The sequence below is a fragment of the Gordionus sp. m RMFG-2023 genome, chromosome 3 (assembly GCF_954871325.1).
Source record: "Gordionus sp. m RMFG-2023 chromosome 3, tfGorSpeb1-WG-v2, whole genome shotgun sequence".
Classification (NCBI taxonomy): Eukaryota; Metazoa; Nematomorpha; class Gordioida; order Chordodea; family Parachordodidae; genus Gordionus; species Gordionus sp. m RMFG-2023.
The window spans coordinates 9966246-9979485 of NC_088777.1; the positions used below are offsets into that span (position 1 = coordinate 9966246).

The window sequence follows — 13240 nt, forward strand, 5'->3', positions numbered from 1 at the left end:
AATTAAAATTGCTTAGAATTGTTTTGTGAAATTAAAAATGTACAACAATTACAATAATATTTAATAATTTTAACTATTTCATGATAAAATGTTAAAATACTATTATAAAAAAATAGAAAGCCTTTATTTTTGGTTAATTTTTGGAAAGTGAACATTGATCCCCCCTCCCCCAACTACGTCTCTGGATATGGGTTGTATAGGTAGGAAAAATATCGATACATAGGGATAAATTTAGCTGATTCTAAAGAGTGTTGCTTGTTTTTGAGATACATATTAATTAGGCAACTATATTAATTTAATACATGTTGATTTTTGGGCGAATCAAGTAAATATTCTTTAACCGGGATTACTAGGTAGTTTTAAAAGCAACTTACCAGAAGTGTAATAATTATAATATAAGTTATTACTGAAAATAAAAAAAAGAATTGAGAGAATATAGTTCAATTTAAGGAAGATTGTGTTATTTTATTATCACCCGTATATAGGGATATATATTATATAAAACCAATATCATTAAAAATGATGTTTTATAAATTATTATTTAATTTAAATTATATTTCTGGGCATAAAAGTGTTGTTAAGATTGTCATATCATAACTATGGAAAAATTAAAATATAAGTCTTAATTACAATCAATTACTATAATTATGCTTCCGTCATACATATATATTATATTATATATATTTCTATGTTGGATAAAGGTGTCCTAATGTTACAATATGTAATATCGTAAGAAAAGATTATTTTTTGGAAAAGTATTTACCTTACAATTATCAAATTTTGGGTTTACTATATTGTTAATAAATGAAATTGACTATTTTATTTTAATCATCGTGAATAAACCTTAATTGTGATATATATTTATTTTCTCAGAGTAAAAATTGAAACGCTCAGATTAATTAAAGTTAATAATTTCAGATATATTTTTTCCTAAAATCTAAGACGATTTTACTTAAAAATTTTGAAAGATACTAAATTGCTTAGAAATTGATCCTATTTTAAATAATTTTTTTTGAGTGCTGTAAAAATTAATTAACACTATAGGTCCATCTGCATCACTGGGGTATTGGGGAGGGAGGAGGGGGGAGGGGGGATTAAAATATTATATAAAATATCTTGACTAATGATTTTAAGTTAAAAATAATAAAAATATTTTTTGAGTTACTATTAAATTAATCATCATTCTAGGTATTTTCTAGGACAGGGAGGGAGAGGTTAAAAATAATGATAAAGAATTGAAGGATTTTTTTTGAAGCTAGATCACGGGTCTAGATCATGGGCTGAGTGGGTGGGGGTTTAAAATTTTTTTTATAATAAATATCTCGACAAGGGTATCAAATGTAAGTCAATATAAAAGATTTTAAGTTATTAAAATTAATCATTACTCTAGGTTTTCGGATCTAGGCTAGTGCGAGAGGGTAGTTTTAAGCCTTTTCTATTAAAAATATTCCAACAAGTATACAAAATGAAATCTAATAAAAAGATTTTTTTGAATGCTACAAAAATTAACGCTCTAAGTCTTTAAGCAATGGCAGAGGTATTAGTGGGGAGGGGGGGGGAGTGGAAGGGATTAAAATTTATATTACAAATATATTGTTAAGGGCATCATATGAGATTTAATAAAAAAATCTAATTAACTGTTATCACTACCCATTTCTCAAGATAATATGTGGGAATCTATATAATACTTGAACATTGGTATCAAATGAGAACTAAAAAAATGACATTGTTACTAAACTTTTAATTTTTAAGGTAGGTGGGAAAAAGGGTAGGTTAAAAATTTTAACATAGTAAATGATTCTCAAAATAAAATAACCTTTGATTGTTTTGTTTACATCTGCATCACAAAAATAAAGTACGAGGAGTGGAGGAGATCCAGATATTTAAAAATAATTTTAAGCAAAAAATAAATCTTGCCATGGATTTTAACTTAAAATAAACAAATATTTTTGATTTCTATGTTAATCATCGGATCTAAAAGCGGGAGGGGGGGGGGGTAAGACTATTTCTTTATTTTAAATATGGGTCATCTTATGATCAATAAAAAAAAATTTAAATAAATGTTTAGAAATCAATATGAGCACCAATTAAATTTTTAGTTTATTATATTTCACCTACTATTTTTCTTATTATTTCTCCAATGGTTGGGTAATTTAAAAGAAAATATCTGGAATAATGTTTAAAAAAATGTGTGATGGCGTTATATAAAAACGTTTTAATGCGATAAAAGACTTGTAGTTTAAAATTATTTTAAGGTATTATTAATTATTTTATGAGTAATCATACATATTGTAAATTTTTATTATAAAATTTATTAAACTAAAACCTTCATATTTAGCGCCATTTAAATGTTTCTTGTATATTCGCGATATATTTTTAAAAATTAAACCTCGTTAATATTGAAGAAAATATTAGAAAAATAGTAAATAAATACTAGGGGTAAATTTTTTGTAAATTTTTTCTACTGAACATAAGATGACCCACCAAAAAAATTATTTTGATACTTTCCTCATAATTAAATTATTGACTTAGTTAATAATATTAGATTCAATATTAGAGCTAATTTAAATAAAAAGTAATTTTGAATATCGCTGAAGAGTAAAAATAGCCACCTCCGTTATCTTAGATAATAGCTAACCTTTCGTTTTTGATTAAGCTAGAACATATATAACGTGCTAACAAAGTTTCATGAAATTGAAAGTAGTAGGTGTGAGGTGTTTGATTCAAAATGGAATAAGGTGAGTATGAAATGTATAATTTTGAACCGTTGACAATTATGTATTAAATAAACCTAAAAAATAACTATTTAAATATCTAAAATAAATTCCTTTTTAAGAGATTGGATCTTCATTTATTATTAAATATAAAACGTTTGTAACGAATAAATTTATAAATTATAAAAGTAAACGTATGAAAAAATTGAAAAATAAAATTGGAAAAAATATAAATTCGTTACTTATCGTATGTAGTAAAACTTGCCAATATTTAGCTTCCTCTTTAAATTTAGAGTTATTCTGTTTTTGTATCAATGTTCATTATTTTAAAAAAATAATAAATAGTTATTTTTAAATGACTTTTTTTATCGCTAAATTAATTATCGCTCGATTTTTCAAATTTATATATCCCATCTTTTCTTTTGGTTTAGTGATGCACAAATTTCACTTAATTACTTCGTTCAAAATTAAAAATCATTAGTCGCTTATTAATAATTCGCGCCTCTCTATCTCAATTTTATTCTCTCAATGATTCGAATTTTTTATTCGAATTATTCATAATCGTGCCCTCACATATTTTGATTCATTCGCGCTATATAATAAAACTTATTTGATGATATTAAGCCTAGTTCTATTTCCGCATCTGGATATATCTAGCCTTAAATTCATTTATATTAACGCCTTTTTTTTAAATCAATTTTTTTTATTTTCACATCTGGATATAGCTTAAAATTGATTCATTATCGTATTAATTCATTTTTTTTATACGTAGTCGCGCCATTTACTCAAGTAATTTGCTCTACATCGAATATTTGGCATTATCTTTTGCTTTATTCATAACGGCATTATGATATCATACCTATTACCACCTCCTTTGACCAAAATAACTCCTTACTGTCTGAAGGTTATACATTTAACAAATGATGGTTTATTTTATGTTCATGAGCCAATCAGTAACAGATATCCTTATTTAAGATTTTCACCTCTCTTCCAGAAGGCTTACTTGCTTCTCAGCCCTTTCGTAGAAACCCCTTTAAATCATGTGTCTAATAGATCTCTCTCATATCTATTTCTCAATACCAGATAACCTAACATATCAAGAATTCCCAAAGGTGCTAGATTTCAAGTCGCTAAGTCTCTCTCTGATTGCGTCTCCTCTCTCTAACAAAACTTTAACAGTGAGACGAAATGTCTAAAATTCCTATTCTTTAATTATAATATTGTTAGGTTACCTGATAAATCCTCAAGAATTTCTTTGACTCAACAAATTATGGATGTCCCCAGCAATGTTTTGCTCCATCCTCAAGTGTAAGGGTCCCACAATTTTTTATAACAAAAAAAGCTTTTCCTATTGAGCTAAGAGCCAAGCTTATTTCAAAGAAAATCGACTGTTTTGGCCTTTTCTTATGATTCACTAGCTGACTACTCAAACTCCTTTCAAAACACCCTTCTTCTACTTTAACACAATTACCCAACAACTTAATCCTCATTGTTCTTCCGATTTCACTTCAGGAAATAATGAAGGCAATCCGATATTCCTCCAGGACACAACTTTTCCACTGATCATCTCATAAACTTCCATCCTTCTTAAAATCACAAAAACTGAATCTTATATGGTGATGTTTCCACCATCTTTACCCCCATTCTTTTTGGAGCCAGAATTATAGTCTTACAGAAGACTCACATATATATATGTCAGACCAATCGACATTGGAACTCTTAACCGCCTTGTCGCTAAAATGATTACATCCATGATAAAATATGTAATATCTCCCTTCTCACCCGATTTCAATTAGGGATGGAAGTCATTAGCGGATGTGAGGCCGCGTGGATTTTAGTCGTCTTTATATGGAGAGCAATCCCACAGAAACACTTATTGATTTTGCTGCGTATAATATCCTCTCTCATAACTCATTCTTGCAATTAGCAAGCAGATCATTCACATGCTACATTAAATTTATCTATTCTTGTTACCAATTTCCATCAATTTGTCAATTCCTCAATAGACTAAAGGATTGGGACAGGCCAGTTGCAGCATGCTGCGTTGAATCCCAATTATCTAGCATGCTCCCAAAAGACGGTTCCCTCTTAACTTCTTTACTTAATGGATCCGATAATAAATTTTTGGAAATCATTCCAGCCAACAATCATCAACTCCTACTGACCAACAATGAACTAACCCACGCAATAGAAATCCGCCTAAATTGCACAATAATCTTTCCTTACTTATGCTCTGGCTGCAGAATTCACACTGCAAAGGAAGACACAGCTTACAATACAGATCGTGCAAAGTACCTGAAACCCAATCGCTAGCATACTGATGATCTGCTAGAAGGCTTTCCTCAGAGCTATAATTAACCCTTCAAACAAATTATTAAGGTTACAATACCAATCTTCTTTCCCCAGACCTTCTCTAGATTTACTTTTTCTTCCTTATTCTTATCATTTTACACTTTATTTCATTTTTATTTAATTTAATTTGGAATTTATTATTATTTTTTATTAAAATTTTGTGTTAACATAATATTTGATAAATAAAAATAATATATCTTAAAAATTTCACATCTCTTAGGCCTTTAAACATAGAGCATATCTTTCTAACCTTTAATCCTACCTATTTAATTTATATATTTCATCAAATTAAAAAATTGCAGATTTCTTGAGTTGGGTTATTATCATCCAATGGAAAGTAAGGATATATTTTTTTCATCATTTTAAGCGTAAATCACTAAAATAAACAGCCTTGTGTTTTATTAATATAAAATTAGTGAAATGATTTCGACATACCCTCCAGATTTTAATCATTTGGGTCAAGCACTTGGCATTAATATTTTAACCTACCCTATTACAAATGCAAAAATTTTAATACAGGTATAATTGATTTGTTAAGTAAATTCAATTTTTTAATATCTGCATTATTTTAGCTTGGTCATGAGCCACTAAGCCCTTATCTGACAAAGGATTTATTTGGAAGGAGTGTTGGGTGTTATCCAAATGTTTTTGGCTATAGTTAAGTCTAATATAATTATTTTAACTTTTTAAAAAATTAATTTTACTATTTTATCTCATTGCTAATTTAATTTTTTTATCATTCTAATTGTTTAAATTTGAAATTTTATATTAAGTGGGGCACATTAAAAGGACTGCGGGAGTTATGGGTCTTTACAAAGGACTTTCTGCGAAAATATGTGAATGCTTAATTTCAGCAACTGTGTCAATACATGTTTCTAAAGTAAGGAAAAAATGATTTCAAATCAATTTTAAGGAAAATTTTTTTAAAAAGAATATTAAATAATTTTTTTTTAAATAATATGATTAAATTATTTATTTATTAATACCTTATTAACTAAACATAAAGTATGAAAATAAGTATAAGATATCTAAGTTAAAGTTATCTTTGAAGAGAGTGAATGATTTCCAACTTGATATATAGAAAATAAATAAAAGTTCTTTCTTTCTCTTCCAAAAATATAACTAGTTCAATTCATTTCTTTTTTTAAATATAAACTATTATATTGTAATAATTATTCAATATCAAAAAATGATATGTAAATGATTGAACCCCAACTCTTTTTTTAAAAATTTAGGTTTGAGAATTGTCTTCTATTTATATTAATATATCAGAAACATTTCTTTTTTGTGGAATCACTTTTTTATGAAAATTTTATTAAAAATAGGGCTGCACTGATTCGATCCAATATTTGCCAATATTTATTTTAATACCAATCCGATACCAATATACTTTTTGAATTCCAAAACTTAAGAAAAAGTGTAAGATATGTTTAAAAAAGTGATAAAAAGCTATTTATAGAAAGAATTTTTATTTTTTTTTGTTAAAAAAACTATGTTTAGTAAGACATATTATTTTATCAAAAAAAAAATAAGCGTATGTCTTAATTAGAATTATTCAAAGTTAAAATAATCCAAAATATGGTGTCCTAATTCAAAAGCTGTTTAGCTTAGGGACACTTAAATAAGTATACACCCTAACAATTTTTATAATACATAATAAATATTTTTTTTTAAAAAATTTAATTGTAAAATTTCTGGACTTCATATTTTTATTTAATTTTAAATTTATATTAAAAAAGAGTCCTAATCAAAATTAATCTAATAAAGATTCAGATAGCCGAGCTGTAAACCAACCCCATAAGAACCCTTCGAACTCTGATATTTTACAACCAATCCTGAAACAGAACCCTTCGAACTCTGATATTTAACTGAACCAGAATACCACGAACTTTAGGGTTCTAGGGCAAAAATAACATGTTTAAATATTTAAAATATAATTGTTTTTTTTAAATTATCAATATACATTTTTTTTTATGAAAATCATTTTTCTAGAAATATTTTTTTATTTTAGCATATCCATTTTATATAATTTTAAATTATTTTTCTGCCCGAACCAAACTTGGCTCAGAGACTTTTCACTGAACCTTATTTTTGTAGATGGTGGGTTGACAGTCCTGAAACGGCTCGATATAGCCAATTTTAAATTAAGATTTTAGCCAAAATTAATGTTACAAAATAGTTGTCCAAACCTTTCTCCCATCTATTAGCAAAATCTCCAAGCTTCTCTAACATTCTGGCTAAAATATTGGGTTAACAATTTTTTTTAAGAATCGAGCCATTTAATTAGATACAAATAGGAATATGTTTTTTTCTGCTTAAATTGATATATAATTTAATTTACTCAAAACCATCACATCTTTTTAACCAATTAAAAAGGGGCAAAAACGGGATCCACAACCTCCGTGTGAGACTCAAAATAGAGATCTGCAAAACTAAGTATTTTTTTTTAAAAAAAAGTAGAATATGTTTGGAAAGATTTACAATATTTTGAATTTAATCATTATGTAACATACTTAAAAAAAATTGGGATATTCTGTTTGGGTCGGGTTTAGTCGAGAAAAAATTTTGGTCCGGGTTACGTTTTTCTTCCCACCGTCGGGTTGGTTTAAAGGAAATTGTCTCTATTCTACGGTCTGATTCTGGTCTAAGTAAATGTGGTTTAATCCCTATTGGACGATCTCTTGGGGTCCCGAGATTATGACCAAGATAAATTTAAAACATAAATTTACTATTATTTATTATATTCAAATGTTTTAACATTACATTATTTAAGAAATTAAAAGAAAAGTACCCTGGCCCTAACCTCAAGGAAATTATAGCCATGCGGGGCAAAAGGAGACCTGACCCAGAAGAGTTGATATATTCGGCTTCTGCCCCACTGCTTTACAACACTGATGGTGGAGAATTGGTTGCTGATGATCAGAGGCTATGGGAAACATTTTATGTGGAAGTATAAAAAAATTAAGAATGGAAAGTGGGAAATTAAATGAAAAGCCATTCTCTTCTTCCATAAGTGGAGGGGGGATTATGACGCAACATCGACATAGAAAGGGGGGGGGTTAGGGAAAATAGGGATGGGAGGGAGTAGGAATTATAGTTTTTTCTAATTTTGAGTTAGAGTTCCTTTTCGACTAATTTTAAATTCGATTTCTTTTTTTATATTTTGTGGACATGAGGGAGTTATAGATTTTTTGGGGGAGAGTGATGATATCATCATTAGCTTAGAAAAGGTGTGAAGTGCCTGCTTAGAGTTAATTACAAGAAAATTCACTTAATTTTTTTATAAATACTATGTATAATTTAAAAGCTAGCGAGAGAATCCTTATGTCATTTGGCGGGCATAGTTGCGAGTCAACCTTTTCACGGTAATTTCAATTCAGAAACATAGAAATTTAAGATTTATTTTATGATCTTAATTTTAAAAGTATTGTTTTTGAAATCACTTTTGGGTAAACGACAAATATGCCAAAATAACATGATTATCGGACTACCATTTTTAAAATAGATGAAACTTGGCATGAAGGTAAAATAGATTGTATATTTTATTCAAATCAAAATTTTAATGTCCTAACTCAAATATATCCCGAGTTATGGGCCTTCAAAGTTCTATGAGAGCCTTTTCCTCTTTTAGCGAATCTTAAAATACTCAAAATATTTTTGGTCTAAAGTAAGAAATTTTATATCATTTTGTAGCCCTTAAAACTCTCTTAAAGTAAATACAAAATAATTTTTAAAAATATCTTCAGTGTCGTTGTATTTCCGTAAAATTAAAAAAATTATTTTGAAAAGTGCTCCATTTAAAATGATGAAACGCATGAAATACATTTATTACCAATATATTTATATATTAAAGTAAAAATATTAATGGGAAAAAAAAGAATTTAAATTTTATTTAGTTTTTTTTATAATTTTGGGTACTGAAAAATCAATTATAAAGGGCGTTGAAATTTATCATAAATGTTTATATATAACCAATTTATTTAAATATGTAAGTAAAAAATATTAATGAAGAAAATAAAAATTTAAATTTTATTTAGTTTATATAATTTTAGGAATAAATAAATCAGTTATAGAGAGCGCTATTTTTAAAGTTAATTATAATATATTTTATAAATAATAATACACATTTTTATACCCTAATAAAAAGAAATATTATAATTAACTTTATAGATAATCCCCTCTATAATTGATTTTTTATTTTTAAAATTATAATTAAATAAAATTTTAATTCTTATTTCCATTAATATATTTTACTTAAATGTTTAAATACATTGGTAATAAACAAATTTGATGAGTTTCAAACGCCCTTTATAATGGAGATTATATTCCATAAATTATAAAAAAAACTAAATAAAATTTAAATTCTTATTTTCTCCATTAATATTTTTTACTTAAATATATTGGTAATAAACATATTTCATGAGTTTCATCTTTTTAAATGGAGCACTTTTCAAAATAATTATTGCATTTTCTTGAGGCGAATTTTAAAAGCTAAAAATGATATAAAATTTGTTTCTTTAGACCAACAATAATTCGTTAAAAAAAATGTTCTCATCGAACTTTGAAGGCCCATAACTCGGGATTTATTTGAGCAAGGGCATTAAAATTTGGATTTGTATATAATATACAATCTATTTAACCCCTATGCCAAGTTTCATTCATTTTAAAATGGTCGTCCGAATCAATGGTCGATTTTGTCATGAAAGTACCATTTTAACTAAAATAGTTGCTCACCTTAAAATTTCAATTTGGAATGTTGAATTTTATTATTTTAATTTTAGGAAAATTTTACTCTATATTTTGTATTTAAAAAATTAATATTTATCTCATATAGTTGTATGCGTCAGAATGATTGCGGATTACATTGGGAAAGAAGCCAAATACTCGTAACCATTACAAAAATATTTGTTATTTATTTTTAATATACTCTTTTGAATGCCATTCAAGCTTAATTACCTAATTTTGATTGAGATCAATTTTAAAAATTTATATACAAAAATTTAATATTAATAGACAATGACACCTTATTTTTTGATTGATGATACTAACAAGTAATTTTAACTTATTTAGAATATATAGCCACCTTATATGGTCTTGTAGTTTGAATATTGGAGTGCTTTTTTATCTGAGGGTTCTAAAATGTTTGAATTAACTAAATAGTTTAAGTAGTTTAAATTTTGACTGAGTATCTCTTAAAAAATAATGCTTAAATAGAGGTTTTTAAATCCTTACGCTATAATATTTAGATCCTGACATATCTCATGACAATTCATAAATTTATGAAACATATCATTTATTTTTAAGAATAAGATTACTAAATTATGGCCATTTTAATGTTTGATTAGGAATTTTTTTCTTAAAGTTGACACGGCAAAGATTCTATAAAACTTAAACTCCCATTCCCCACCCAAAAAAATAGATACCTTCAAATTTTGGTAATATATTTTCTTTAAATTTTCTCCTTATATTATTGTTAAGATATAAATATAAACAATTATGCAAAATACGAGGTTGAACAATATAATGATATATTTTGATATTATAATGTTATTTTATGAAATTCGAATTGCAAAAAAATAAATACTATTAAGAGGTATATTTGCGTCGATAGCTGAGATTAAAAGCAATGATGGTTTGCCTGGATTTTTCAGGTTTATATAATTCTATAAAATAATAAACCTAAATTGATTATCAATTATATTATTTATAGAAAATATTGTTTGTTTTATTATTACCATATTATTTATATATTTTAAATGCAATTATTTTATAACATATATTATATAGTGGATTGATGCCTAGGGTGTTGGGCGAATTATTTACCTTTTGGATTTCGTATACCCTGGCTTACTTCGCCAACAAATACATCCTGGATAATACTGTATATATAACTTATTTTATTATTTATTTTTTGTCCATTCATTTTTTTTGAAAATTAGAAACAAATGAAAGGTCTGGACACTTATAACTTAAATAAAGTGGGCACTAGGGAGGGGATACAAAATTTTGACGAGTTTCCTCTTTTTATATTTTGAGCACCCATTTAGCCTCAGGAAAAGTCTGGTGATACCCATAGTCTAAGAGGATTGTTACTTAGAATGACTATAAATAAGCTTTGATTCATTCTTCCGAAAATTTTTGTTTTCCATATTAATATAACAATGGTTGTTCATTATGGTCCCCTTTGCAAAACGTTAAATTTTAACATCAATTTGAAATTAAAATGAATACTACTTTGTAATAAAAATTATTTTGAGAAATTTATTTTTTATAAGGTGCAAAATTTATTTATGTAAACATATATTATTTTTTAACTTCAGGAATTGCAAAATCATTCGCTGACCATTGCCGGGGTAATTTAATATTTTCTTTAAAAATTTTATACATTTTTTTTCCACAATTCTTACTGAATTGATAATATTTTTTATCTTCTTTCTCTCGATTCGTTGATAGATTATAGCGAATATTTTCACCTACCCATACACCTTAGTTGGTAATATCATGTGCGTTACTGGGGCAACAGGGTATCAATTATTATATATATTTTCTCATTCTTTTCTTTATAAATTTCTACTCTTATCTCGTACCTCTTAAAAAAAACTATTTATTATCTTTATATCTTCCCAATTATCATATTGAAATAAAACGAGATAAGCTTAAAATTAGCGAATATAAAAAATAACTACAAAAAAAGTGTGAATATATATTTTTTTAGAGAAATTATAAAATAGGGGGGGGGGGGAATCTCGGTAAATAATAAATAGAAAAAGAGGGCAAAGTAAGAATTAAATATATTTTACGCATTATTTCTCTCATATCTTTAAACTTTCCTTTTTCATCTAAATTATTTATACTAGATTAAGAGCTGGGCGGCCTCCCCTTATGTTGTTTTACAAGAATTGGTTTGATTGCTGGAATCATTTAAGTGCTCAAGTAATTAACAAATTTGATATATGACACTTTATACTCTTTTATTAGTTCTTCTAAGTTTCAAATTATTCTAGTATTTTTTTAAAATATTTTATAATCTTACGAAGACCTTATCTCCTAAATATTTTATTAGAGATAATCGATGTTTAAGCTTATATATTAATATTTAGGGCAAATTACGAAACGTTTAAATATTATTAGCCCATTGCAATATGTTTGTTTAATCATATTAAAACCTTCTATTTTTATATGAATATTTTTTGAAAATTATAATAGAATATTACTTAAAGTATCAGAAATTTATTATGGTTTAATATTTTATTTATAATGTTATTATTTTTTTTATCTCATACAGTTTTCCTATTTTTTTAAAAAAAATAACAGGGTCAACTCAAAAGGGGATCTCAGCTTTTCTGGAGAACTTTGCCAATGCTGAAAAATGTAGACTATGCTACATTGGATTAGAAATAAATAAAATTATTTTAATCTAGCCGACAATACTGATATACCCCCCTTGTTTTTTTTAAATTAAAAATGTATTATTTATGCTTTCTCTTCTATCTTGCTCACTTTGAGTATGCATGGAACGTTATACAACCGAACTAAATTAACATATGATAAAAGCATTTAGTTTGATAGATTTATTTATTTTTCTAAATGATTATAATTTTGAATCAAAAATTTAATCAATTCGTATTTACTTGCCATAATTAAAGGGGTTTTAAAAATATATTTCTTTTTATAACCCCACCTCCTCTTTCTCCATAATTGGTAGGAATAGGATACGGGATCTTTTTTTAACAGATAGAAATTTTATTGTATCTATAAATTATTATGGTAGTGTAGGCGTATTATATATTCATATTATCTATACTGTTTTATAGATCACAATTAGCCAGTTTTTAGCTTTTATTATTGTATTAGATTTTGTTTATAGTCACATATATTAGATAATAAAATAAATATACACATATTTAAAAGTAATATTTTTAATAGCCGAATTTGAAAAAAAAATTATGAATATTTTTTTCAACTAAAATTTTGAGCAATTTTAGGCAAAATAGATCAGAAATCATGTTTAAACATTCTCAGAACATTTTTTATTTTGTAGAGCATTTCAAACTGTTAATAAACTAGTGAGCTCCAATTCTCAGTACTTGCACAATCATATATAATAATTTGTCCGAAAATAATAACAGAATGATATATTATAAATTTAATATAAGATTAATCTTTTTAAAAAG

At 26.3% G+C, this 13240-nt stretch overlaps 1 protein-coding gene across 1 annotated transcript; it reads left to right on the forward strand.

The window, feature by feature from the left end:
- The first annotated feature begins 5404 nt into the window (after positions 1-5404).
- On the forward strand, positions 5405-12959 carry LOC135926222 (mitochondrial carrier homolog 2-like). The gene is made up of 13 exons (XM_065462012.1): positions 5405-5434; positions 5483-5585; positions 5639-5723; positions 5840-5946; positions 7840-8016; positions 8374-8431; positions 9901-9952; positions 10658-10717; positions 10854-10947; positions 11387-11419; positions 11520-11590; positions 11924-11999; positions 12381-12959. Exons 2-13 carry the CDS (start codon positions 5487-5489, stop codon positions 12459-12461), a joined length of 993 nt encoding a protein of 330 aa, XP_065318084.1. The 5' UTR covers positions 5405-5434; positions 5483-5486; the 3' UTR covers positions 12462-12959.
- The last annotated feature ends 281 nt before the right edge of the window (positions 12960-13240 follow it).